The sequence below is a fragment of the Argentina silus genome (genome assembly GCF_951799395.1).
Source record: "Argentina silus genome assembly, chromosome: 11".
Lineage (NCBI taxonomy): Eukaryota > Metazoa > Chordata > Actinopteri > Argentiniformes > Argentinidae > Argentina > Argentina silus.
Genome location: NC_139665.1, coordinates 14,510,562 through 14,538,352, shown reverse-complemented (window position 1 = coordinate 14,538,352; position 27,791 = coordinate 14,510,562). Strand labels below are relative to the sequence as shown.

Below are 27,791 nucleotides of genomic sequence, written 5' to 3'. Positions count from 1 at the left end.
AAATATACTTCTACATACTTGTTCAATGACAGTGTTATAACATTTGAATTGTTCAGTTAGCTACAATGGTGAAAATTGGGTTCTATATCACTGATATTGTGGATTGTGGTATATCAACATATGCATAGCTGTTTTATAATTGTGTGTGTGTGTGTGTGTGTGTGTGTGTGTGTGTGTGTGTGTGTGTGTGTGTGTGTGTGTGTGTGTGTGTAGGTGTGTGTGTGTGTGTGTGTGTGTGTGTGTGTGTGTAGGTGTGTGAGAGAGAGATGGGTTTTTATCAGAGAGTCATTGTTTGGCATATCATCTTTCTTTCCCCCTAGGGAAAGTCACATGACCCCAGAGGTCTCAGAATCATGGGAGGAGGGGTGGGTGGGTAGGGGTGCTTGGCCAGGTTTTCATAAGCCCTCAATGAGAACCACATGCTGGAGCCAGGAAGGAGAAGGAGAAGGAGAAGGAGAAGGAGAAGGAGGGCAAGTCTGTGACTAAAGCCTGTGACTCAAAAGTGAGACAGAGCACAGAGAGACAGAATCCTTACATTCCCAGCAAGCATTAGAGGAGAGAGAATCGTAAAGGAAGTGGTTCTGTGTGTGTGTATGTGTGCGTGTGTGTGTGTGTGTGTGAGCCAGCCAGCCAGCGAGTGAGAGAGAGAGAGAGAGAGGGGAAGGAAAACAACACAAAGAGACAGAGAGCCTTTCCCGGTCTTCCTCACACTGTGGCTGTTGAGGCAAAGGGAAACCAGTGTTGCAGTCGTGAAGAACTTGGAGAGTGATTCTGGCAAGGGTGCAGGCAAACACACAGAAAAAACATGTCCAGCTCTATATTGAGGAGAAACTCCAGCAAGCAAGGTTTGCAGAACCTCTTACGGTAAGAGATGCTGAAGAGCTTCTTGGTTTGGTTTGTGTGCTGATACACATTTGGAGTACAGTATGTGTAAATTAGATGTGAGTTAGACTGATTGGTTTTAGTGGTACACTTGCTGTATAATGTCATATCAACATATATAGAGATATGCAGTGAGAGATATCTGGTCATGTTTTTACTATATTTTCATTAAGTGTAAAGACATAGTCATAAATCACACTTTCATCCTTTATTGTTACTTGTCATCTAACAATTTATTTAGACCCCCATACAGCCTTTGTCAGATTGTTTTTGGGAGTGAGGTAAAATACGGAAACCTCTTGCGTTACATGATGTCACCCTGAGTGTCTATAACTTGTGGTTAGAGTGTGTGATCAAAGGTTTATTTGAGGAAACACTTTTAACATGCTTTAAGCTTAGTCCGTTCTCTACACAGTCTGTGTGCATTCTTCGTCCGTCCGCTGTGTGATGACGCTGCATCGTGACATTGTCGTAATAATAATAAATAACAAGACGTGCTGATACATAAATATAATAACAGGCTGCTAATAATCACAACAAACTATAAGGAAGAGTGACAGTCTCTAGTAGCAATGAGTCAGTGTCACCTGAGACATATACACATCACTTGATAACACAAAATACAAGACCACTTACTTGGGTAACTACCCTCTATATTTTTATAATTTAATTTAATTTATGGCATTTAGCAGACGCCTTTATCCAAAGCGACTTACAACAAATACATTTGTCTAAGTAAGTGAATCATCTATCCATCAGTCATTATCTGAAATATGCTAAGTAGTCTATGCTAAGACCAGGGGCTATTGGCAGTCACAATGCTAGAAGAGGGAATAATTACTTTTTAAAAAAACATTTATTATTAATTTATTCACAGTAGAGAAACTTGTACAGGAGGGTAGTGGGGGTGAAGAGGTCTTTAGGAGGGACAGTTAAGATGTAGCCTGAAGAGATGGGTCTTCAATCAACGGTGGAAGATAGGCAGTGACTCTGCATAACCTCCCTCCCCCCATCAACTGGTGTTAATTGTTTCTGTGGGAGGTTAACCCCCCTCCAGGCCTTTGGTGGCACAGGGGGTTGACCCCTTGGGGTCATAGAGATCAGCTCGAGACCCAACTACTTCAGAGGGGGTTACTGGTCTTTAGGAAAGGGAGCCAGTTTTTTTAGTTGTTGTATTGTATTGATCTGAAGTTTAATTGTGTCCGATATTTAGATGTCATGCTGGGTGGTAGAGTTAGAGGGATATGTTTCAATGCAGATCGGTAGAAATATCAGTTGTCCTCAGTTTGTGCCACACCATTTTTGTGTCATTAGTCCTGACTTGTTCTCTCATGTTTTACCCAATAATAAACTCATATCAACTGTCAATGTAGACTTCGGTTCGAAATTGATCTAGAGATTGAGTTATGCAACATTGTTTTTCAAACAAAGGCAAGCATCAACTTGCTAACACTTAATACCCCTCCAGTGAAAATGGATAACGTAAGAATGATGAGATCACCCAAAGGTAACTATAATCCCTAACCTTCGTCATCACAGTAAGATGTATGTGATGATAGCTTCCTCTCCAGTAGCATCAGCATGTGACTCACCCCGTTTAACTACCCCCCAATTGATCACAGGAAGTGCTAAGGGCCATCACTGACTCATTGAACATCTTTGTTCTGGAGGAGCCAGTCACTGACAGATACACGATTCTCCCAGGTCAACCATGACTCTTCCTTGGCCATGGCGAGCTCTTCAAGTCTGCAGATCGAGGGACACATGATATGCAATCATTTCGTGGGACGAGTTCAGGCTTATTTTAATGGAGGGAAACATATATTTTCTTCCAAGCCACGATCTGGCTCTGCTGTCTAAGGCCTGTGTCATCCAGAGGGCCCTCTGAAAGGCCTCAGCTCCAACACACAGTACTGAAGGCTGGGGCCAAGGAGCACAGTTCATCCAGAGATCTGATTGGGTCATGTTAGGTTAAGGAGCTGTGGATCACCTGGTAAAAATCAACATGTTAAACAATGGGGCAATGCGAGGAGAGTGAAGAGATATGGCTTTTTTACTTGACTTGGTCAAGCTAGAAGCATAGAATTAGAATTCATAGAAAGGACATATCCCTTCAGACCATGGCGATTTCTATTTCTATAGCTATAAGCATCCAGGTGATAGATAGGGCAGTGAAGTGAATTGGAAGGCTTCTTGCAGTGGACTCAAGAGAAGCCAAGCTAACCTCTGAAGTAACCTTCCCTAAAGTTCCCCTGTGCGCCCCAGTTTCCAGCTTCTGTCACCCTGCTGACACCACATCCTTGACCTGTTCACCCTCAGCTCTATCTTCCCTGTCCCCACCTTCCCAGTGCGCGGCATGTGTTAGTGATAACAGGGTGATAAGGGAGAGGAGGAATGCTGCTGCCCTGGTGATTGATACTTAAACAGGGTTTAACCTCTGACCTTCGACCTCTCCAGGGCTTCCTCTCCAGCCTCCTGTCCTTATCAACCGCCTTTCCTCTCCTTCACTGGAGGCGATATCATCCTCTTCTCCTTTCTAGCCCTGGGGGTGTTTTTACCTGTTTCCTCAACAGGGGCTCTAGACACCTTGAAGAGATGGCTCCACTACTCAAAGACCCCTGGGTCCAAATCACCCCCTACTCCACTGAGAGAGATGTTTAAGAGCAAAAGAGATTGGAGGAGAAAAGGTGAATTCCACAGATTATGGCAGGAGACTTGTTCCAGATCATGTCTGTTTGGACGACAGGCCTCTGCAGTAGCAGATAAGGGCCTAAGTAAGAGAGTGCACTCAAAATCAGTTTCTTATCATGAGCCCTAACACACAGTTTCAACCAGGATCTGAAAGAGATTGGATGCTTTTGAGGTATTGAATGCACATCATATGTATTATTATTATGCATACTGTAAGTTATGTTAAAGGAGAGTAAATAGTCTCTTATGAGAGTCATAACATAACACTGTTGTCATGTCAATGTTAAGAATATCTCCTCATTCAATAAATATGTACTGTAATTTGCTCTGGATAGGAGCGCCTGCTAAATGATTCAGATGCAATGTCATTATAGTTCACTGACTACAGTGCATCTGGCTGTTTCCACAACAGTGTGATTGATAGTTATGTTCTGTTGTTGCTGCCTGCGGGCCTTTTCTATGCCTGTTTGGTGAGTTGCGTTGGCAAGCTGTGGTGCATCACTTCATGACATCACCAGAATGACATAGGGTCTGGTTCAATGGCTTCTTTTATTGCTGTAACTTCCTTGGAAATGACTTCATCCACACACACACACACACGCACACACGCGCACACACACACACACACACACACACACACACACACACACACACACACACGCACACACGCGCACACGCACGCGCGCGCACACACACACACACACACACACACACACACACACACACACACACACACACACACACACACACACACACCCGTCTCAATCTGTCTCGCAGACCTCGCCTCCCTTAATCTTCCACATGTGGAAAAAGTGACACACATATCAAATATATTTCAGTCATCATAACTCTGGGATGCACATGTCGTTTTGAGAGAAGATGCAGATAGAAGGTCACCATTTTCGATTATTTTTTTTATTGAAAATGTCCTCTTCTGTAAGTTTGACTTATGGCGGTCCTAAACCAACAGTGGTCTGGTTCTAGAGGTGAACGGTGTGACGCAATGGAGGCTGGCGGACCGTGTTTGATTCCGTCCCTTATTCCATTCCATTTATTACAACGAGCCGTCCTCCGATTTCTGCCTCCACCAGCCTCCCCTGATGTGAAGGGAGTGTGGGGGACTGTGTACACAAGTGAGTGAGACAGAATACGCAGGCAATCATCCGATAATTTCCCCCGACTTAAAAACACACACAAGTAAATTCTCCACATTAACAAAAGCACCTGATTGTGTTCATAGGCCAAAGCTCTGGATTATCAAAATCCGCCGAGCACGACCTGCAAACAAACAAGGAAGGCAAAGAGTTGCCATGGTAATTTAATAACTGATCACTTTGTTAACAGTAAGTCTCTCTGGCAGTGATAGCCCACTGACGTCCTCATCTGGCCTGAGAGAGTGGGTGTCAGTCCAGGGAGCTTTGGAAGTTTATACTCAGCTCAGCTCAAGTGCTGTTTAATTCCTCTCTCGCTATTGTTCTGAGATTGAGAGGCATCTAGCCTCTTCCTGCTCAGACTGACCTATCCCAGATCCTGAGATGACCTATTTCTTTGAAATGTATGATGCCTGTCAGACATTTGGCCACCCAGTACAGCCCTGTAACACACACACACAATGGCAGGCTTATGCTTCACACTTGGCTTTGGGTTGGGTGGTCAATTCAATTTCCTATGAATCCAGATCATGCTGTAATTAGCAACAGTCTCCTAGCAAAAGGGTTAGACATTCACTTCAAGTGGTTAGGGTAAGGGTAAGTCGTCACACACATTAGCAACAAGAATTAGCAAACCAAAACATTAAAAGCGCTTTTGTCAAAATTGACCCAAGCTGACTTGAATTCGCAACGTTGGGGTTGCAGGTCTTGTTATACGCCATATGTCCTGTGGTTAGTGTAGTGTGGTTAGATATTTAGTCCACAGTTTAGGTTATATCTAGTGTATCTGTTACTGCGTTTCCCAATGTTTGCTCAACATTGGGAAATGGAGGAAGTGAGAGATCCTGTGAGTGTAGATCTCCTGTCCAGAGTTCATATCAGGACACAAGCCTCCTCCCTTCACCCCACCATCCTTCCATCCTTCTGACCACGCACACACCTCTCTCCAGAGTCCTCCGGTCACGCCTTCCCTCCGACCCTCTCCCCCTCTCCCCCTCTCTCTGTAACTCTTTCTCTCTCCGTCTCACTCGCTCCTATTGTCTCTTGACCAACTCACCCCCTGCTTCCTTCCATCTCTCCATCCCTTACTCCTTCCCTCCCTTCCTCTCCCTTTTGACCTACTCACCCCTCTCTCTCTTTCTCCACTCTCTCTTCCTCTCTTTTACATGCAGCAGAGGAGCCAAGGCTATGAGCTAATGCTGTGGCTGGAGTTTAGGAAAAAGGGGGAGGTTTACTGTAAGTTGTGTGTAAGAACAAAGACTCTCTGCAACTCTAAAACTTGAATAGTGGCGACAGTCCTGAGTGAGCAGTAAGCACAGCAAACGGTAGCTTTTAGTGTGTGTATGTGTGTGTGTGTGTGTGTGTGTGTGTGTTTGTGTGTGTGTGTGTGTGTTTGTGTGTGTGTGTGTCTGTGTGTGTGTGTATGTCTGTGTGTGTGTCTGTGTGTGTGCATGCATGCATGCGAGCGTGTGTGTGTTCTCATTCTGGGACTCATTAAGGCTAAGCTGATCACCCCTGTAGGAAAGATTGACCCAGAAACCAAAAAAATGTAGAGCTTTACCTGAACCTAGAACCAGATGGAAGCAAATTAACCTACTTTAGGGAGCTTATTGCTCTAATACACCAGTCTTGTTGGAGCTCTGGCTACACTCTCTGCTGTTTATTTGGTTTTGCTAGCAGTTTTTCTGACAGAAATATCCTACAAGAATCCAGCTGTCCCAAAGTAGAAACCATCACATTAAAAAAATGTTTTAGATTGTCAGTCAAACCTGAATACTTTAACTGAGCTGTCCTTTTTGGAATACCAGAATAAACAAATGAGATGCCATTATCACGTGACTCTATATACTGCGTATATAAATGTGTGATGCCATGAATATTGTATCCAATAACTTTAGGTGCTTATGTCCTGGTGTGTGTGTGTGTTCGCGTGTGTGTCCTTGTGTGTGTGTCTGCACGTGTGTGTCCTGGTGTGTGCTGGTGTGTGTGTGTGTGTCCTGGTGTGTGCTGGTGTGTGTGTGTGTGTCCTGGTGTGTGTGTGTGTGTGTGTGTGTGTGTGTGTGTGTGTGTGTGTGTGTGTGTGTGTGTGTGTGTCTATGACAGGGTGACAGCCCAGCGGAGTGTGGAGGATGCTGAGGAGATACAGCGGGAGCGTCGGCGGAGGGCCAGGGAGATGCAACAAGGAGAGGGGACCTACTCTGGCCCCACCAGCCCCACCAGCCCCACCACCCCCACCACCCCCTCCAACCCCTCCAACCCCTCACAGGACGATGGGCTCCTAGCAAGGGACACACCGTAAGTACATCTCAATAATATATGCCATTTACCTGACGCCTTTATCCAAAAGCAGTGAGTGCATACATTTTTCAGTATATATGGTCCCAGCGGGACCAATGAGACTAACCTAGATTAACACAGGTTATATTTCTTTATTTTCCAAAAGTACAGGTTTCCACTGAATCAGGGTCAGATGTTTTCCTTCCCGTCAATGGTTAAAATTGCACAGTAAAATGTTTTCGCTTTACTTTTACAGTTACAATTTACTGGCACCATGGTTGCCAGAACATAACTGTATTTTTTGACTTCCTGTTATACCTACCAGGGATCCACTGTTGGTTCCTCTGTTGTATGGTCTAGCAGTGTTGTTGGTTCAAGAAGACCTACAGACTGTGCTAAGTTGTTTTACAGTAAGATCTGATTACAGGAAATTACTGTATAATACTATAGTAATATAGTATATAGTACAATGCTGTGGTTCTCAACAGTTGTAGCTGTGGTTCTCAACAGTTGTAGCTGTGGTTCTCAACAGTTGTAGCTGTGGTTCTCAACAGTTGTAGCTGTGGTTCTCAACAGTTGTAGCTGTGGTTCTCAACAGTTGTAGCTGTGGTTCTCAAGTCATGTTTTTCTCAAGTCACACCTCATGTGCCCTGCTAACTAACTGACTGAGGTGTTATTAACGTACTCTAATTAAGTGTACTTGGTTCATTTGCCATTGCTTTCAGATTTGCTGTGTCAGTGTTGATCTCTTTATGCTCAAGATAATAAGGGCCTATAAGATAACAAGACACTCCCTTGGCAGGGTATTTTGTTGATGACAGACTGAACATTGCTTACCTACTGTATTAAATGCCTTCTAGTGCAGTTCTGCTTAGAACTTTTATTAGGTTCCAAAATGTAGCCTTAATTACAGGATGAATACGTACTAAACCTTCATTTTCGGACAGGACAGCCCCACACAGTACGCAATGCAAAACTATAAATTCTAGGTTCCTATGGTGACGAGAATGCGTTTTTGATTACATATTCCCTATTTGGTTTTGCTAGGATAATAAATCTCCATTTATGGAAAAGCTAAAAGGATTTGGCCAGTTGAACGTTTTACAACAGGTGCAGGTGTGTGTGGAAAGGTTGGAAAAGGTTGTGCAAACTTTACAGAGGGAAAAAAATGCTTGTTTATGGAGCAGAAAAACACTTGAGCTTTTACAAGAGAACCAATAATGAAAGCCTTTGGCTTTGTTTACAAAGCCTGTGTCTTGGATATTCAATTCAGTTGAATGCAGTTTTTATTAGGGAGTGTGATATTATCACAGTGGTATGATGGGACTGTACCAAATCACATGTTGTAATGCCAAATTGAAAACCGAAAGAGAGAATAGAGGAGGAAAGAGGAGAGAAAGGAGAGAGAGGAGAGGAGAGGAAGAAATCGTAGCTCGCAGGCAAGCAGGCAGGAAACTATAGGATGCAGGCAGCAGTGCCGTTCCGTTGACAGCGAGGTCAGTCAGTTAGTGTTTCCATGACCACCATGTCCGTTTCTATGACGCCAAAGACCCTGGGGTCTGGCTCACACCTGTTATCTGGATAAACCCCCTGGCATCCACACACACACACACACACACACACACAAATACACACCCGCACACACACACACACACACACACACACACACACACACACAGACGCACACAGACGCACGCGCACACACACACACACACACACACACACACACACACACACACACACACACACACACACACACACACACACACACACACATACACAGCCCTTGACTTCCTCCCTCTCTTCAGTTCCACTAGATGGTGCAAATATTTAATAGAATATTTCAAACAACAGTTTTTAAAGTGAGCCCTGTTGATGGGCCATGCTGCCTGCCTTAGGGCTGGTTATTGACCGCTCTGGGGTGAGGTTGTCCAAATGACCCAGGATCAGCTTAACCATACGAGGGAACAACTTATCAGCCACAAGAGGCAACCTCCCCTTATTCATTATGGCTCATGCTAACTCTGTCATTAGGTGTGAGAGCGACCTGAAGCCAGGTAGCCGGTTGGCTTTTGAGGAGGATGAGGGCTTCAGTGACTGGACTCAGAGGCTGGAGAAACGCAAGCAGCGCCACCTAGAGGAACAGGGGGCCCGAGAGGATCAGCAGCCCAGTCCGAATGAAACTTCCAGAAGTAGCCATGAAACCGTACCACAACATGAGGAAGAGGAGGAGGAGCAGGAGTGGGAGAGAAGGACGAACAACAAGACACAAGAGGCTTCCAGTAGAGTAACAGATGACAAGGTACTTGTACTGGGGGGTATTCCAGAAAGAGAGCTTAGAAAATTCTCGTAATATTATTTTGTTGAGTTGATTCAAGATCTGACTAAAGTTAGCTCGCTTACTCATTGATCCCATTTCATGGTATACCCCCCCCCCAATGTCCCTGGCTGACCTCCGTAATTCACCTGTGCACAAACACAACTTGCTCATCTCCATACATTCTAGTGATTACCTATTGCTTTGGATATGTCAAGGCAAAGGTCTAGTGTGCGCTAAGTGCAATGATGTTTTATACCAATAGGGAACAGAAAAGAAGAAAGAGTTGAAGATCTCCTACACCTCGAAAGTCTTCATGCCTCAGGAAATGAGACACATGAGCAGCCATGCAGCCGGAGTGGAGAGGACATCATATCTAGTTGCAGGAAAAATGAGCCCAAGGTTAGAACCAGAAATAGCAGTAGCCTATGAATGTATGAATGGTCTCTGTGTTTATATGAACTATTAAATAGTAAATATACTATTTTTATTTCAGTATATACACTGCCCTGCATAAGTAATGGGACAGTGAAGCATTATCTTCTTCTTTTGGCTCTACTTTTATTTGATGGTATTTGTGTACATATTGGTTTCACCATTCAGAAATTACATAAAAGAAATTATATAAAATTTGCTAACTTTCTCACTAAGAGTTTCTAGATTGAGAAAGAGGATTTTTTAGGAAGGAGAACTTCTGCTATGCGTCTCAGCACCATCTCTCAGCTCTTACCTCATAGTGAGGTAAGAAGAGGCATGACAAGATCAGTAAATGTTTCAGCTTCCTGTAGTGTAGCTCAACATCCTTCCTGAGTGTAGTTTAGCCTGATAAAGTCAGCAACCATAGTCTGTAAACATACAGAAACATGGCTGAGCGAAGGAGATCATCATCTTCCTCCTCTTACACCAGAGTCAGGTGAACTCAACAATGAAATGAATAAAATAACTTATAAGGATTGATATGAATTTTAAAGTTAAGAAAGGCTGATGTGTTAACATTAGGCTTTGTTTTCTTTTATCCCCAGTCGCAGTGGGAGCCTGGCCGACCAGGCAGAGGAGGTGGATGGGGAGGTGGCGGAGGCCTTCCAGGAGACAGAGCAGAGGCTGGAGCGGTTCAGACGCAGCCATGCAGAGAAGGAGACCCAGGAGCTGGAGGAGCTGAGGCTGAGGCAAACACAGGAGCAGCAGGAGCTGGAGGAGCTCAACCTCAGGAGGGACGAGAGACGCAGGGTCAGGGAGGAGGAGGAGCGCAGGAGGGAGGAGGAGGGGCAGCGCAGACAGGTCCAAGAGGAGGTGAGACCACCTGGATAGATGGTTTACTCTGTGTGTGTGTGTGTGTGTGTGTGTGTGTGTGTGTGTGTGTGTGTGTGTGCCGGTGTAATGATGTTTCTACATGTCTAGACGGAGCGACAGAGGATGAGAGAGGAGATAGAGAGAAGGAGGATGGAGGCTACAGAGAGGAGGATGAAGAACCTCAGTGTCTCCAGCAACGAAGGAGATGAGCCACAAAGCCCGTTCAGTCCCATAAGCCCCACCTTCAAGGTACTTCTGATGTCTCAATACTAAACCACAAACATCTCCTCCTCATTCACCTATAGTAGTCAACTAATCTCAGACATAATCTTTATGCATCAGACCTGGGTCAAACACATACTGTCTGTCAAACATTTGAAAGTACTTCAGGTGTGCTTGATTTAGCTTTTAGCTTGCACTTTTGTAACTATTACATTTGTTCCATTGTAGTAGACAAACTTAATCAAAGCACAGCTCTGATTGTATTTGGAAGTATTTGGCAGGTGTGTGGCAGGTAATCCTTAGCCTAGCTGAAGCTAGACCGATGTGGGACAGCGAGTACTGCACACAATGGTCTAGGAACCCACCTCTCCTCACTCCAATTAACTACCATCCTAGCGGCCATTATTCAAGCCAGCTTCTGAGCGAGCGCATTCATTGGTTCGCAAATACTACGCATCTGGGCAATGCATCTCGTTTCTTGCTCCTTTCGTTGGTGCGGAAAGAGGTGTTAAAACAAACACCTCATAGTTCGTTCAATCAACAAAGATACAAGTTAAACGATACAGGGGGTACACCAACCAGCGTAGGGCACAGATCCTTCATTATCAACTCACCATGGCGACAACATCAAAAAGGCCTCCCCCAAGGCTCTGAAGTCATGTGCGGAGTACTACGGACTTCGAGTCGCGCTTTAGCCAGGCTAGGGAATCCTGCCACTTTATGATTCATGTTCATCATGAAAGTGTTGTCTGTTCCATCATGCTCCATGTCATTCCACCAGAAACTTCTAATTCAGTTTTACCCAGTAAGTCATACATTAGGCTACCTATGTGTGTCGGTGAATAACTGTGGTGGCTGTGTTTGCTCTGTGATGTGAGCATGAACTGAGATACACTCACTGAGCACTTTATCAGGAACACTATGCTATCACAGGGTAGGGCCTCCCTTTGCTCTCAAAACAGCCTCAGTTCTTCGTGGCATTGATTCCACAAGATATTGGAAACATTCCTTTGAGATTCTGGTCCATGATGATATGATTGCATCACGCAATTCCTGCAGATTTTTCATGTGCACTTTCAAGCTTCAAGCTCACACCCTTTCTACCACATCCCAAAGGTGTTCTATTGGATTCAGATCCGGTGACTGGGAAGGCCACTGAAGAACACTGAACTCATTGTCATGTTTATGAAACCAGTTTTAAGTGACATTTGCTTTGTAATGGTTCATTATCATGTTGGAAGTAGCCATTAGAAGATGGGTAAATTGTGGCCTGGATGGGATGCACATGGTCAGCAACAATACTCAAATACGCTGTGGCATTTAAGCGATGATTGATTGGTATTAATGGGCCCAAAATGTGCCAAGAAAACATTCTCCACACCATTACACCACCTCCACCATGTACAAGTGATGTACAAGTGTTCCTAATAAAGTGTTCAGTGAGTGTATATGAAATGCTATTCTAAGAGCCTGGTGTAGCTAATTCAATCTAAGTGTTAAATACTAACTATAATGATGATCCAAACAATAAGACAAATCTTTGAGGCACTTTATCGGAGTAACAAAAAAGAAAAGGTTGACTGTTGGACTATCTTATCTATTTTTTCATTTGGTTTTGACACTCCCCCTCACTTTCTGCATGTCATATTGACACATCCTTGCTTTCTTCACTTTTCTGTGGTGTAAAATAGTGAAGAAATGCTTTCATATTTCCTGAGTTGATGTGTCTAGCTCTGGTTTGTGTCATGCTACAGTATGTGTAACTGCATGTGGTTAGTTTGCACTTGTTTGTTTGCAGTCCCCCAATCTGCTTCATGGAGTGGCTCGCTGGTAGATGCCTTGGTCAGGAAAGCAGCATGCCACGCTTCTGGCTGAAAGCTAAATGATTTGTGTGCATTGTGCAACTTTACTAATGTCAATATAACTAATGAGCCATGAAGGCTCCATGTGACACACTGTATTGCACATTTGCTTCTGTTTATTCAGTAAGTGACCACTAAAACAAGTGAACACACTTTATTTATATTTTTATTGGACAAATACGTCTGATCAACAATTGAATATGGAAAAATATATAATTTCAACCAGTCACAAACTTGCTACTTGGAATTATACGCGTTTGTAACGTATGTTTACATGCACGCTAATAATCTGATTTTACCCGGAATATGACAATACCCAGAATAAGGCATGAGTCATGTAAACACCTCCCAGTGACACCTCCCACAAATTGGGGTATTCACCATTTGCATGTAACCAGAAATATTAGGGGAATCTTTATTTTTGCAGATCATGTACAGTCAACAGCTTAATCAAAATATTGTCTTATTAGGTGTAAGGGAGATAATCAGAGTATTGTGTGCATGTACAGTACCAGTCAAAAGTTTGGACACACCTTGCCAAGAGTGTGCAAAGCTGTCATCAAAGCAAAAGGTGGCTACTTTGAAGAATCTAAAATATAAAACATATTCTGGTTTGTTTAACACTTTTTTGTTTACTACATAATTCCATATGTGTTCCTTCATAGTTTTGATGTCTTCAATATTAATCTACAATGTAGAAAAATAAAAATAAAGAAAAACCATTGAATGAGAAGGTGTGTCCAAACTTTTGACTGGTACTGTAAATGTCAGTAACATTGAAGGAAGGGCTGTCATCAAAGTGCGTCAATCCACTTCAATCAAACTAAAGTCTGTGGTGCAGCAGTGCTCTGTGCTCCATGTCTTTCCTGCTGTCAGTGTGCTTCCCTGTGCCTCACTGTATGTCTGTCCTACAGAACGAAACGGAGGAGAGAGTGACAGCTGATAATACCTGCACGGTGAGTCTCACCCTCAGGGGGTAGCTCTGGGGTCAGAGGTCATGGAGGGGTTACTTGTGAGACACAGCGGTTGTGTTCTGTGTGGTCGTAACGTGACACCTCGCCTGCTGTCTCTCTTTGATGTCTAGCTATGCTCCAAAGAAACCTCTCCGGTTTCATCTTCCTTCCTCCGAAGAATTTTAGAGCAGCTTGATGTAGCCTCAGTAGTGTAGTCTCAGTCTTAATCCCCTGTGCTTCATGAGCCACCATGCTTTAGTACCAATCCAGCGTTCCTTTGTTTCTTTCCTCAGATTACTGAGAGGACAGAGTCCTTGAACCGCTCTCTGAAGAAGAGGTGAGTAGGCCTGAAGTCGTTATGTGTGACAGAGTATCTGTCATCAGCGCGCATAAAACTCAGCGGAGAGGACGAAAAGCTGTGTTCTAATTTGGGGAGTGAATGGTTTCCGACGGCAGAACGGAAACCATACAGCCAAAGCGGCGTGAGAATAAAACACATGTGACAGTGAAATAGAATAGCAGGGATCTGACCAGCTCTGCTTCCTCTCCTTCTCTCTCTCTCCCTCTCTTTATTGCATCCCGTCTCTGTCAGTAGTGATTTATAGGTGAGCTAAATCAAACCAGATGTATTGTAGCATCAGTGTTTTCTCTGGTTGGCCGGCGGAGATATGCGTTGCTGGCAGCAGCGCGGCTCCTTTCTGTCTACCTAGCTGCCCGCTATCACCGCTAACAGGATTCCCTGCTGTGTGAGGCTCGGTATTTAAAGGGATGGACAGGGAACACAATAAAAAAGGCGGTCGTTGTGATGGCAGCTTTAAATCAGAGATGGAAAAACGATGAGGACTTTTATTGTGGCGTTCGTGTTTTTGTGACCCTCAGAGATGTTTGCGTAGGGGTCAGTGAACGGGCCTTTGGAGATGACCTCATCAGGTGTGAGGGTGTTTTATTGCCCTAAATTTAACTTTCCTTGTGAATATAAGCTTGAAGAGAGAAAAAGGCGTATTGAAATTTGAGAGTACACTGGGGCTGTTATTCTGATCTGATGTTTGATGTATGTGATGAGGTCATTCCTCATCCTCTGGGCGGTGTGTTTGGACTGGCACAGGCATCAGCTGTTAGATGGAGCTGTTGCTGTAGCTGTGAACCTGCTCTGAGTGACACACTAATGGTGCTCTATGAGGTCAGGCAGTCTTTTTTGGAGTCTGAGATCTTAACTTGGCCCTAGAGAGAGGCAGCATTGCAGGCTCAGCAGTAACCTTGAGATGTAGTCTTGCAATGCGTTTATGTTGAATTGGGAAATGAGCATAGGGAGTGGAGTATGACTACTAACAGTTTGAAAAACCTGGTTATGAAATATAGGACCAATATGACACTTTTTAACCATTCACTGAATAGTCCATTCGGTATAGTGTTTATATTGTATAGCCAACATACTCTATGTTGGCTGTTAAAATGAGCCTGATTATCTGTGGTGAACTAGACTGTGTATCCTGATTAAATAATCACTGTTATTTTACCACAGTAACAGCATTAAGAAGACTCTGCCATCACTGCCTATCTCCAAGATCGACAACAGGCTGGAGCAATACACTCATGCCATTGAGGTACAGTACTACCCACATTTGCTCACACATAGGGCTTTGGAATTTTGGGTAGCAGTCAATCGTCACGCAATTAACCGTTCAGTTCCAACTGTTTAGATTTAAATAGGCAGAGACTCCTTTCTGTTTAGTGTCTCCGAAACAACATCTTACAAAGGCCGGAGTTGAAGAGAGGATAATCTCAGTGTTTTAGCAATAGCAATATTCTATTCCAACACCCAAAATTCAGAGTGTGACGTTCATTTTACGAGTATACGGTGATATTGAGAAGTGCCAGTAGAGAGCTGTGAAACCACGCGGAAGTTTCACAGCTCTCTACTGGGCTACGGGAGTGTGGTCTCCAATGGGATTTCCAATGCGTTTTCCAGTCATCTTTTAACGATGATGCAGGTGATTGATGGTGATGACTGCTAACTATGTTGATAATGACACCCCCAAGCCTATGAAAAAAACAGGGAATGTCGAAAGTGGTAAGCTATTTGTAGTGAGGGTCAATGGGGAAACTTGACTTCCGTACAACAGCAGAGGGGCGTGGCTTCAGATTTCCGGGATTTTAACGCTTCCGGCGTGAGTACCTATACTATGTAACCGATGGTGACCGTGTGACCGTCACGCAAGTTGCTTACCTCACACCTCAAACCATAATGCAAAATCTCATAACATGTTAAAAGGCAGATCTTTCAAGATTGACTTGAAATATTGAACCATGGTGTTACCTAACATATTCATGAAAATTAATCTACTGACATTAGTCCTATTTCACTTCAAGTCAGAGCGTGTTTCTGTTTGATTGACTCTTGCAGGGCGTTTATTTGTTTGCCAAAGTCATTCCTGTCTCACACAGTGAACAAAGGGCCACCTCAGGCTCTGTTCGCCTTGAATGTTCAAGGTGTGAATGCTGAATGTTCCTTTTGTCATGCCAGCACTGGGGTTGTCCTCAAGGCAGAGGAGTTACAGTTTTCCCCTGATCATCCAGGTGGTATGGCCTGAACAGATGTCGTGTTTCAGGGACATTAGGTCCCTAGAGCTTTGCATGACGCTTAACACCTATGCTTTTCTCACATCACACAAACTACACACTGCACACACGCACACACACACACACACACACACACACACACACACACACACACACACACACACACACACACACACACACATACTGGGGTCACAGTAACAGGAGGGACACTTTTTCTGTACTTTGTCTTTGCTGTGTGTTAGTGGCCATGTGAAAATTCCTTTGTTTATTAAGTTGCTGAAGTCTTTTCCTCCTCTCATTGTGTGTGCCTGTTTTTATGCTGATACAGCAGAGGAAACAGACTAGTTGTGCAATGCTTTGACCTTGACACACACACACACACACACAAATGAAACAAAGGGAGGGACAGAGAGAGATCAGGGTTGATACTCATGAAAAAATTACATTGTTGTTCTCACATCCAATCTCCTTGAAATCTTACTTCAGTCCCACAAAAACGACATCCTTAAAGTCTAGAAAATTAAATGGCGATATACTATCTTTCCAGACATCCTCCAAAGATGCAAAGGCAGTGAAGCAGGCTCTGATGGACCTCCCGAGTCCCACTGAGCCTGTTGCCTCTAAGAAGAACCTGTTTGAGGCTGGAGACGCCTGGAGCCTGAACGCCACTAAAGGCCCACCATCCAAGGTAAGCTGGGTCACAACGTATAAGTCTCTCTTCCACTGTAAAATAAAAGTACTCCCTAATGGATAACAGAATGATAAGAACTAGGGGAGGGTTTGTGGAGGAGGGGTGGGCAGAAATGGGTGCCACACATTGATAATGGGTGAGGTGAGTTACCCAACAATCGTGGTAAACTGCTGCACTATAATGCAATGAAAATAGGGGTGATTTATAAGCCTGTCATTTTGTCCCGACGTATTGACCAATGATCCACTATCTGTCTGTCAGGATGCGGAGGGTATAAAAGTAGGCGTGGCTGACCTCATCAACCAATGGGTGAAAGGAAACCCAGATGAGAGCGGCAAAAGCCCCACCTCCAAACCAACAGTGAGTCACCTCAAGATGTCTGCTCATAGTGATTTAGAGCTGCTGATGGTATTCAAATAAGACAACAACTAAGACTCACAACATATCTACCCAGCTTTGAACCTACTATACTACACATCTGCTCGCTCTATTGTTCAGATGTGATTTCTTAGCCAAAGACCTCAGCTTACAGTTTATGGTTCTCCCTCTGGACCTCTTCTGTTTTCTCTCTGTTCTCAGCTTTCTTTCAACTGTGTACATCTGTGGTATCCTCCCTCTATTTTCCTTCCTCAAGGTAACTTACTGTCTCTCTGTTTCTTCTCTTTTCTGTCACTGTGATCAACCTTCATCTTTTCCTCTGAATTTGTATGATGTGTGTGAATGTGTAAATCCTCAGGATGTATCATTCTCAAGTCAGACAGGTCTGATGGTTATCAACTGCTTCACAGGGCACCATATGTTGGTTACTCAGATGTCCCCCTGTAGGAAATGCTAAGCATTGCAGTGTTAAGAGTCAGATCCCTCGATCACTCTTTTTTTGAACAGTGCCCTATGAGCACACATATGGTCAAACTACATCAGCAAACGATCAACTGCAACTTGATAGTTGCTTATGAAATAACTTGGGGTTAGGGTTAGATAGGGTTCGGTTTGCTGTCTGTACTAAGTGTTGTTATTGTATATTTTTCTCTCCCAGGAGGTGAAGCCAGGTGATGTGCTGAACAAGAAGAACCTGTGGGAGAATCTAGGAGACCCATCTTCCTCTGGGAGACTTGGGGGAGGGAGGGTAAGTGTTTAAACTATTGTCTTTTTTTTTTTTTTTCTCAGAGAAGTCATGTCAGAAGAAGAAGTCAAGACAATATTCTGCTAGATCACATAAAACACAATTCTGAAGCACTAAACACCTTTTTAAATGTGTTTGTGTGTGCGTGTGAGTGTGTGAGTGTGTGTGTGTGTGTGTGTGTGTGTGTGTGTGTGTGTGCGTGTGTGTGTGTGTGTGTGTGTGTGTGTGTTTATAACTATTGCTAATAATATTCAACTATTTCCAGGGAACCTCTGGTAAAAGGTACAAATTTGTGGTGACAGGCCACGGCAAGTATGAGAAGGTTGCTGTCAATGATGACGATGACTACAGTGACGACACAAACGGGAAATCAAGTAAGACACACCTACATTCATTAGGAAACATCCCCCTTTTTGTCAATTGTTTTACTGAATGAAACACATCAAGCACCTTATCATAAACAAATGTTTTGCCATTCAATACTGTATTGTTGGGTCAATGAAAAACTGTCAACAGCTGTATTCTGTTGTTCTGATCTGTAATTGTGAAAGCATTTGAGTTATTCAATATGTTAGTACAGTATGTCTTCCATCATGAACACTTTAAATTACTTAAAAGTTAAAGGTTGAATTAGTTGATAAAGGTGATTTAAAAAAAAAAAAATTGAATACCCAGTACAGGACAATTGTCTCCCTATGATCAGCCATGAACTAAATGCAGTTCATCACCTCATTAAGGGATCTGTACAATGTAAGATAAGAACAACAGTGAGACAACAGATTGAAGTTGATTTTAATGTAGACATGGAGTAGACAATATATCAGACAATACACACAATATTGTAGGCAAGAACATTCTATACACGTTACATATGTATACAAATGTATATACAATCAACACAGCAGCTTTCAAAAACAACACCATGGTTGGCTCATAGGGATAAGCAGTATGTCTGCTTCATTTGTAAGGGGATAAATATAAGTTTCTGTCACTGGTTTAATAATAAAGCTACAGTATGTCCTGATGAGCATCAGATAGCTACAACACAACTAAATACAAAACAAATCACATTGCTGAATGATGCTACAATTCTCCAAAAATTCCTGAGAGAAAAGGATCTATTGATTCAGGTATTCAAAAACATGTTCACAGTCACAATGACTACTGTAGCAACAACATGAGCCTGAAACAACAAAAGCCTGAGAGCATAATCATCACTCACTCACTCACTCACTCACAAAGTCGCTTATCCAAATGACTAGCATCAATGCTGCTGTACATCTTCCTTTAACCTGAAGGCACTTCTGTATTTCGCATAAGCATCTTTCCAAAATCTTACATTCTTATCCATTCTGTACCACCTAGTTATAAAGCAGTCCAATGCCCTGTCCCATTCTCTGGTCTTGTAGTCTTTAATGGGCTTTCATGTATGATTCTCTAAGGTTGCATAGTGTCCCATTTTATTTGTGACAAGTGCATTGGAGCGTGTCAGCGCACTTTGTTGGGCTCATTTTGTGCCCTTTGGGACTGCAGACCGCAGGGTGAAGGGATGTGGTCTGAGATGTGGACGTGTTTCGGTCGTCTCTTGTCTCTCTACCTTTTCTTTTCTTTTTCAGGGAATCCCCAACATATCTTAAACGAACCCCCCTTACAGTATGTCTGGTCGCACTTTATTTTAAGGCACTGTTTGCAATGATATTTCCCCAATTGCTAGAAAATGATGTGCTAACAATTGATAATACAATGGAACCTAATGGTGCCTAGAGTGATACTGGTTAAGATGTATCCCAAAGACACAAACAAGTAGTTCAAAGGTTATTACTGTGTAATAACTATGTCATTTCTTAATAGGTAAATATCTGGTTAAACGTCCTTCTCTATTCCTAACTTTGACTGATCTCCATCTCCAGTGCTTCAAGACTGTGTTAGCCTGCTGAACTAAATACTTTTTTAAAGCATTCTCAGATTCCTTGTACTGTATGTCAGACCTGTGTGATTGACTGGGTTCGAACCCGGGTCTCCAGTGCCAAAAGGCTGTTTTAGCCTGCTAAGCTAAAGCCAAGGCATTCACTTGGAGAACTAAAACAAGTCCTCAGTCAAGGTTACTCATCAGACCACTTTCATTATTAACTACACCACTCTCTCTCTCTCACAGCTGCGCCCTCCTGTCATTCAATGCCCTTCCACCCCTTCTATCCAGGAATGTACAAGCACTATTTATTACACAGAGATCAGACACTCTACCCAACCAAAGGTTGACTCTAAGAGCTAGCAAAGCTTAGAAAAATAAAAATCCTTTCTCAAGACAGACATGCCATGGGAGCAAGAACTTGGAACAAAAATCTGCATGCAACAAAATATCATTTTTAGCTTGTCATATTGAGGCTTATTGCATAGTGTAGGCAATTAAAGAGTCTTTGGTTTTCAAACACCACAAATTCATATAAAGTTAATACAGTAGATTAACCTTGTTTAGCACTAGGACTAAATCAGTGGAGAAGGGAGAAATCGGATCAGCTCATTGTAATTCATGGAATGGAATAAGGAATGGCATCAAACACTTGATACCGTTCCTCATTCCATTCCATGAATTACAATAAGCCCGCTCTCGGGTTTCTCCCTCCACCAGCCTCCCCTGCACTAAATCTAAGCAATTTATGATTGCTGACATGAATCTATTGATATTAATCACAGATAACAGATTGTCATTAAATGATACTATTGATCTATTATCCTCAACCAAGGCACAGTATACATTACTGATATCAGTTAAAATCAGACATCTGTAGTTGATCCAAATCCTTTTGCGGTTCTATTAAAGTCTGGTGGTTCCTCATCCTGCTTTTTACGATTCAACAGCCCCCTCTCAAACACTGAGGCAATTTTAGTCAGTGGTTTCTCTGCGGCCTCTTTTAGTTTCCTGGCATCAAACCGTGGACTGTAGAGAAGGAGGGGCAGGCGATTCACAAATGAAGGGACCAACTCTAGCTGGGTATTATCTTTTGACGTCTTTGTCTTCTTTGAGTCATTCTTGTTAGCTTTGATCTGCTTTATAATGTTCTCTTTAGTGGAGAACATCTGGAAGAGCATCGCGTCCCACATCTTCATGGCCCTGGGGGCCTCTGTTTCTTTCAGCACTTCCTGGCCCTCAGTCTGACATTCAACCTTTGAGGATGCTGTACCGGATTGGCCCTGGTCTGTGTTCTTTTGGCTGTCATTGGTGGCTTTGGTAGAGGACCCAGGCTCTGGCTCTGGGAACAGAGGCTCCTCAGGCTCGACCACCATGTGCTTCTTCAGCCTTGACCAGCCACTGAGTTTGGCCTTCAGACCCTTGATTTTCAGTCCTGCCTTAGAGACAGGTTCAGCAGTTGGAGGAGGGGGGTTGTCTGCTGTCGTCTTAACATTCTTCTCATCACCAGCTGAAGATGGAGTTGATGTCACTGGCTTCGTAGAGAGTGGTGTCCCTTTCTGTGTGGTTTTCCTCTGTGGTGCACCCGAACCACTGGCCTCCATAACTTCCTCCATGTCTGTTAGTCCAGTCTTTGGCTGAGATGGCGGTGACATTCCTCTGTCTGTGGACGGAGCTTTTACAGACGCTGAGGCCTGAGGCAGAGAGGCAGGAGTAGTAGAGGAGTCAATCACAGGAGCTTTAGTTATGGCAGGTTTCATCACACTGTCAATGGCAGCAGGGTTTGGGGAGGGTGTATTATATATGACAGGTTTGGTTAGAGTTTGCATATCTACTATATGCTTGTTAGCTGATTTAGGCTCTGGGGAAGGTTTTGAGGAGGCACTAGTATCAATATTAGGCCTTGTAAAGTGTTTAGTTTCCTTTGTAAGAGGTTGAATTTCTATAGTTGGACTTAGGGAGGGTCTGGTTTCTATGATACACTGTGTAATGGGTTTAGTGTCGATAGTAGGGCCTAGGGAGTGCCTTGTTTCTTTGGGAGGCTGGTCATTTATGGTAGGTTTGTTAGTTGGGTTTGCTTCAGGTGAAGGTTTTGCGTAGTCATGTCTTGTTTCCATGATCGGTTTTGTAAAGGGTTTCATTTCTATTGGCTTTATGGAATACTGGTCAGATAAAGTGGATTTGTTAATCAAACTAGCTTCTAGGGAAGTTTTTATGGGATCTGGGTTTATGGTGGGCTTTGTAGAGGATTGTACACTGTTAGGCTTGTTAGTCAGTTTAAGCTCTGGAAAAGGTTGTGGGGAAGCTCTAGTTTCTACAACAGGCTTGACAAAGGGTTTAGTTTCCATATTAGGGCTTAAGGAGGGTTTAGATTCTATATCTGGCTTTGGAAGGGGTTTAGATACTTCATTAAGTTTTGTAATGGATTTAGTTTCTATAGAAGGGGCTGTAAGGGGCTGTCTAGTTCTTAGAAAGGGTCTGGGATCTATACCAGGGTTTGGATGGGTTTGTGTTATAGCAGATATGGCTATAGGGCTCAATGGGGGTCTAATTTCCATAACGGGCTGTGTGGAATATTTCACATTAATGGTGGGCTTGTTAGTCAGTTTATGCTCTGGCAAAGGTTTTGGGGAGGCTCTGTTTGCTACAGCTGGGTTTGTAAATGATTTACCTTCTGTAGTAGAGTTTGTGGAGGATCTTGTTTCAGTAGTTGACTTGGTGGAGGGTTTTGCGTCAGTTGAAGATGGCCAGCTTTCAATGGCTTGTTTTGTTAGGGGGTTGGTTTGTATGATTTGCTTCATGGAAGGATTAGATTGTATCATGGACATACTTGGCAGTACAGTTTCTACAGTAGGCTTGCTAGTCATTACTGCTTCTGGCTTTCTTGGCAATAGAGTTTCTATGGTCGGTTTATTGGGAAGTTGACTTTCTATGGTAGGTTTGCTGGTCATTAGCACTCCAGTGGCATGCGTGTTGAGGGGTTGCATTCCTGTGATAGCCTTGCTGGGCAGTACAGTATCTGTGATAGGCTTACTGGGCAGTTTATTTTCTACAGAAGGCTTGTTGGGGAGTTTGTTTTCTATCATAAGTGTACTAGGAGGTTTCTCTTCTAGAGTAGGCTGAATAAAACCATCTGTGGCATACTTGCTAAAAAGTTGGGCCCCAACAATGGGCTTATTGGGAAGTAGAGTTTCAATGGCACATTTACTGGGTAGACTATTTTCTATAATAGGTTTGCTGGATAGTTTCGTTTTTCCAGTAGGTTTGTTGGGTAATTTGGTTTCTAATGCAGTATTGGTCGGCAGCACAGTGTTAACGGCAGGCTTGCTAGGAAGGTTGGTTTCTATCATAGGTTCACTGGTTATCAAAGTTTCTATGGTAGATTTGCTAGGCACTATATTTTCTATGGTGGGGATACTGGGCTGTTTGGCTTCAATGGTAGGTCTGCTGTGCAGTATAGTTTTTGTGTTAGGTTTGCTAGGCACTATATTTCCTGCAGTAGGCTTGCTTTGGAGGTTGGTTCCCATGATATTCTTACCTATCAGTGTATTACCTAAGATAGGCATGGCAGGGAATCTAGCATCTAATATTTGTTTTGTGGTTGGGGTCTTGTCTATAGTAAAGAGACTAGTTTCTTTGTAGGGCTTCAAGGTGGACTGAGTGCCAAGGATAGGCTCTATTGGGAGTCTAGCCCCAGTGTGATTTATATGAACAGGAGGATGCATACATGTTGGAGCTGCCTCAAACTGTCCTGGTTGATATTGAATATTTGTCACATTTGGAAACGGCATATTTCCTATCTGTGGGAGAAATGGGGACTTTGACACACTATTCCTTTCTATCAGGAAAGCAAGAATTTCATTTATCTGTGCCTCTACTACAAATGGTGCTGCACTGAGTGTGTATGCCTCACCTGCTTTAGGTATGGGTATTGGAGCCTCAGAATAAGAGGCTTTTGATGTGGGTACTTCACTTGTGGGTTGCTGAATAGTTTGTTGTCCCAAGGCCAATGCAGGTTCAGGTTTTGGTATGTTCATAGAAGGGGATTTAACTGTTTGTATTCCATTAGTAGGTGCTTCAGATTTGTTTTCTTCAGACACGTTTGTGTTGAATGTAGCTGCCTGATGTGTTGGAGTTTCAGAGGAGCCTCTTTTTGCAGATGAAGGTGCTTGGGTTTGGATAAGCTGATCAGCAGAATGCTGCACTGGCAAGGTCATTATTGTCTCTTCACCATCAACAGTTTTAGGAGCCTCTGATTCATTGAAGGATGCTTCAGCCTTAGAGATAGGATGAGGAGTTCCATTTGGTAATCCATTACACTTAACATTGAATGGTGGCACCTCATTAACCTTGGGCCCAGTAGGACCATAGTAGGGTGAATTGGTCCGAATTCCACCATAGGCAACATACTCAGCCGGAGTCAGTCCATAGTATGTTGACCGCGGTCTAGGTTTTGGGGATGCCATTGGGGATGTTGGGGGTATTTGGTGCCCTAATAATGAAGCTATAGATTTACGGGCACCAAGTATAGGAGACTCTGGTGTTGTATATTTGGGTGACAGTGGTTTTGGGCTTGGTAGAGCTTGTGGTAAAGTCATTGGTGCAATGTGTCCATTTGAAGCCCACTTTGATAAACCTTTGGGGGATACCAGGGTCTTTGCCAAATGATACCCAGGTGGCATTCCAAATTCAGCTGTTTTGTCCATTTTTGTCAATTCTGTAGACAGTAGTTTGGGAACTGATACCTCATAACCAATGTTTGGTGCTAAAATCTCAGTATGAGAAATCTTATCATCCACATTGGTTAAAATTCCACCATTTACAGTTATATTTGTATTATCAATAAATGGACCTTCTGAAAGTTTATTTAAGGCATTATTTTCAGTTTCAGTTGGTTTCAGTTCTGATGCTGTTGTGGGAGTTTTATTTGTGCGAGTAACAGACATAGTTGGGCTGTATCTCTGTGCCTCTTTGCTAACAGCAGGGGCATGCACTTCCATAGATGAGGTTGGACCTGCAGCGAACAACAGTGGACTTGCAGCAAACAGGAGTGGATTGGGTTTTGATATCTCAAACACAGGGGTTGTTCCCATTAAGGGTTGGCAGCAGGGCGTCTTTGGTCGCCCAGAAGGAGAGTTTGCTATAGAAACCATAGTATATGAGGCTGCTAGTTTACTGTTAACCTCCGACACTGTTGTTTTCTCCCTGTGGATAGTGGCCAATGATGCTCCCTGGTATGATGCATTTAACCCTGTCAAATCTTGAAGGCTTAGAGGCCTGGAGATTTCATAGAATGTTGCCTTGGATGTATAAATCTTAGTTTGTGAGACAACTTCAGACCTTTTTACATTGCCAGCTTCAGCGACAGCTGTTTGCAAGCTGATGGTTTCAGAGGGTATCACATTGGCAAGGGGCTTTTCTTTACGGGGGCCAAAGGCTAAAATTGATGCCTGACTCAGAGCCTCGTCCTTGGGCTTGCTGAGTGTTTCTCTCTGGGTGGAGATAGGTGGTTGTGGCTGAGAGGCCGAACCAAAAACCAGTGCTGGAGCAGGGGATTGAGGAACAGGAGCTGGAACAGGAGCTGACACCAGTGCTGGTGCATGGGGTGTAACTGGAGCTAAAACCAGTGCTGGAGCAGGGAGTTGAGGAACAGGAGCTGACACCAGTGCTGGTGCATGGGGTGAAACTGGAGCCAAAACTAGTGATGGAGCAGGGAGATGAGGAACAGGAGCTGACGCCAGTGCTGGTGCATGGGGTGTAACTGGAGCCAAAACTAGTGATGGAGCAGGGAGATGAGGAACAGGAGCTGACGCCAGTGCTGGTGCATGGGGTGTAACTGGAGCCAAAACTAGTGGTGGAGCAAGGAGTTGAGGAACAGGAGCTGACACCAGTGCTGGTGCATGGGGTGTAACTGGAGCCAAAACTAGTGGTGGAGGGGCTGGAGGTTGAACTGGAACTCGAGCAGGTGCCGAGATAGGACCACTGTGGGCTGCTGGGGAAAGAGTCAGATTGTGGGTGGATATTTTAAGGGGATCTGGAAGAAACGACAAGGGCATTTGCACTGGTCCTGGAGCTACTATCCCATATGAATTCAATGCTACAGGTAAACTAAATCCATAATCAAGAGCTGGTGCTTGCTCGGGTGGGAGTAATGGCATGGGATCTTGAGCTGATGTAGAAACTGGAACTGGTGCATAGGCTGTTGCTAGTGCGGTCACTGACCCATATGATTTCAGTGCTCCAGCTGGATTATAACCATGACGAGGAGCTTGTGCTTGCGCTTGTGGCGGTAACAGAGCCATGTTAGTTGATAATTTAGGGGGCTCTGGAGGAGTGCACTGCGGCACGGGGGCAGGTCCTGTAGATGTAAACCCATATGAATTCAGTCCTTCAAATGAGTTAAAACCGTACTGAGATGCTGACGCTTCCTCTGGTGGAAGTGTGGGGGAGGGGGGTGGGGGTGGCATTGTGACTGCGGTGGCGTCATCAAACATAAACGATGAGCACTCGTAGAGTGGCGCCACCTGACCTTCTGAGGTTCGCACCGGAGGGGTATGGGACTGTGAAGGGAAGACCCCTGTTTGGCCATATGAGCAACTGCGGGGGTAGGGGTGGGGTGATGCAGAGTGGTGATACAAAGGTCTGAGAGGTAGAGCTTCGGCGTAGTAGCTAGAATCCGGTGTCCGGGGGGGTGTTGAGTTGTCACTGTATTCTAGGTCTGTGCTTGCTTCATTCACAGGGGACAGACAGGAGCGGAAGGGGATGGGTGTCTGGGAGGGGCCGGCCTTTTTCTTGGCGCTCTTCTTTTTGAGTTTCTGTAGCCGGGCATTGTCCTTGGCTGGTTTGGGCAGCAGGGGTGGGGGGTCCTGCTGAGATAGCAGGTCAGGCTCCTGGAGTCCATTGCTGTTACTGACTTCCATCAGCATTTTAACCCCTTGGAAAAACATAAATACAATAAAATAAATATTAAACACATGTATTAGATAGCAAACTCATACATATAACAGAGCACCAGGATCCCCCCCCCCAAAAAAAAAAAGGGTTAGGGTGAGGGCTTTGGAAACACTTTACATCAAGTAGCTGCTACAGTGTACCTGTGTAGTAACACTATAATTGCACAGTAATACCATTGTATTACCATGTTATTACATAACATTTCCATAACTCTTAATCTTCAAGTGGATTAAAGAACAAAAGCAGTATTTATTCCACATGTGTGATAACACACATTGAGAATTTCATTACTATGCAACTACAAAGCGCAAGTAATTACTAATGTACTATAACAATGAAAACACTGTATTAAACCTGCCAAGAACAAATTATGTGATTATGTGTATGCTACTGTGGGTTATACCAAAAGTGTGGTTTATATAAAGATGTCAACATCAACCAACCACAGTGTTAAGATTGTTGCAGTCAGAATCACTAACATCCCTCTCTTGTATTTTGTTTTCCAGCTGGACAGTGCCTTGAAGATTTGTGAATGATTGAGACTTTGACTGAGAATTCTACCTACAAATCAAATTGATGATAAATTGACATCATATTTGTCACTCATTCCTTACATTTCAAACATTTGTCTATATTCTTAAAAACGTATACAACATTTAGAGTAGATCAACGTTTCTGAAACATATCTGTTCTGAGTATTCTGAGTATTGTATTCAAACCAACCGACAGTAGTTCCGACCAGAGGTAATCTTCACTGAGAATAATTATCAAAAATACATCAAATCAAACTTTCAGTCAATGTTTGTACTCTCCTCTTTATACTGGACAATCTTACTCGTAATGTCGTTTTGTGAATAATGTTTTTTTAATTTACTATTTGATACTTTAA

The 27,791-nt window shown here is 43.6% G+C and overlaps 3 protein-coding genes across 5 annotated transcripts in view; 1 reads left to right on the top strand and 2 right to left on the bottom strand.

The window, feature by feature from the left end:
* The window catches only part of LOC310812386 (C-myc promoter-binding protein-like), a 316,219-nt gene that overhangs the window by 63,022 nt on the left and 225,406 nt on the right, over window positions 1–27,791 (bottom strand). The gene's annotated exons all lie outside the window — the stretch shown is intronic.
* LOC310812388 (uncharacterized protein) lies at window positions 639–27,791 on the top strand. 3 transcript variants are annotated; one of them, XM_083680919.1, is made up of 15 exons: window positions 639–864; window positions 6,828–7,019; window positions 9,036–9,303; window positions 9,584–9,720; window positions 10,341–10,608; window positions 10,717–10,857; window positions 11,612–11,635; window positions 13,607–13,648; window positions 13,939–13,982; window positions 15,168–15,249; window positions 16,773–16,913; window positions 17,178–17,276; window positions 17,953–18,042; window positions 18,305–18,413; window positions 27,409–27,791. In XM_083680919.1, the coding sequence occupies exons 1-15, from the start codon at window positions 806–808 to the stop codon at window positions 27,432–27,434; spliced, it is 1,722 nt and encodes a 573-aa protein (XP_083537045.1). In that variant the 5' UTR covers window positions 639–805; the 3' UTR covers window positions 27,435–27,791. The 3 variants fall into 3 exon arrangements, with proteins under 3 accessions (XP_083537045.1, XP_083537046.1, XP_083537047.1); XM_083680920.1 differs by lacking the exon at window positions 11,612–11,635; XM_083680921.1 differs by lacking the exons at window positions 11,612–11,635; window positions 13,607–13,648.
* LOC310812084 (uncharacterized protein) lies at window positions 20,815–26,874 on the bottom strand (the record flags this gene model as incomplete). Its single annotated transcript, XM_083680503.1, has 3 exons — window positions 20,815–21,642; window positions 25,297–25,490; window positions 26,478–26,874. 3 exons carry the CDS (start codon window positions 26,872–26,874, stop codon window positions 20,815–20,817), a joined length of 1,419 nt encoding a protein of 472 aa, XP_083536629.1.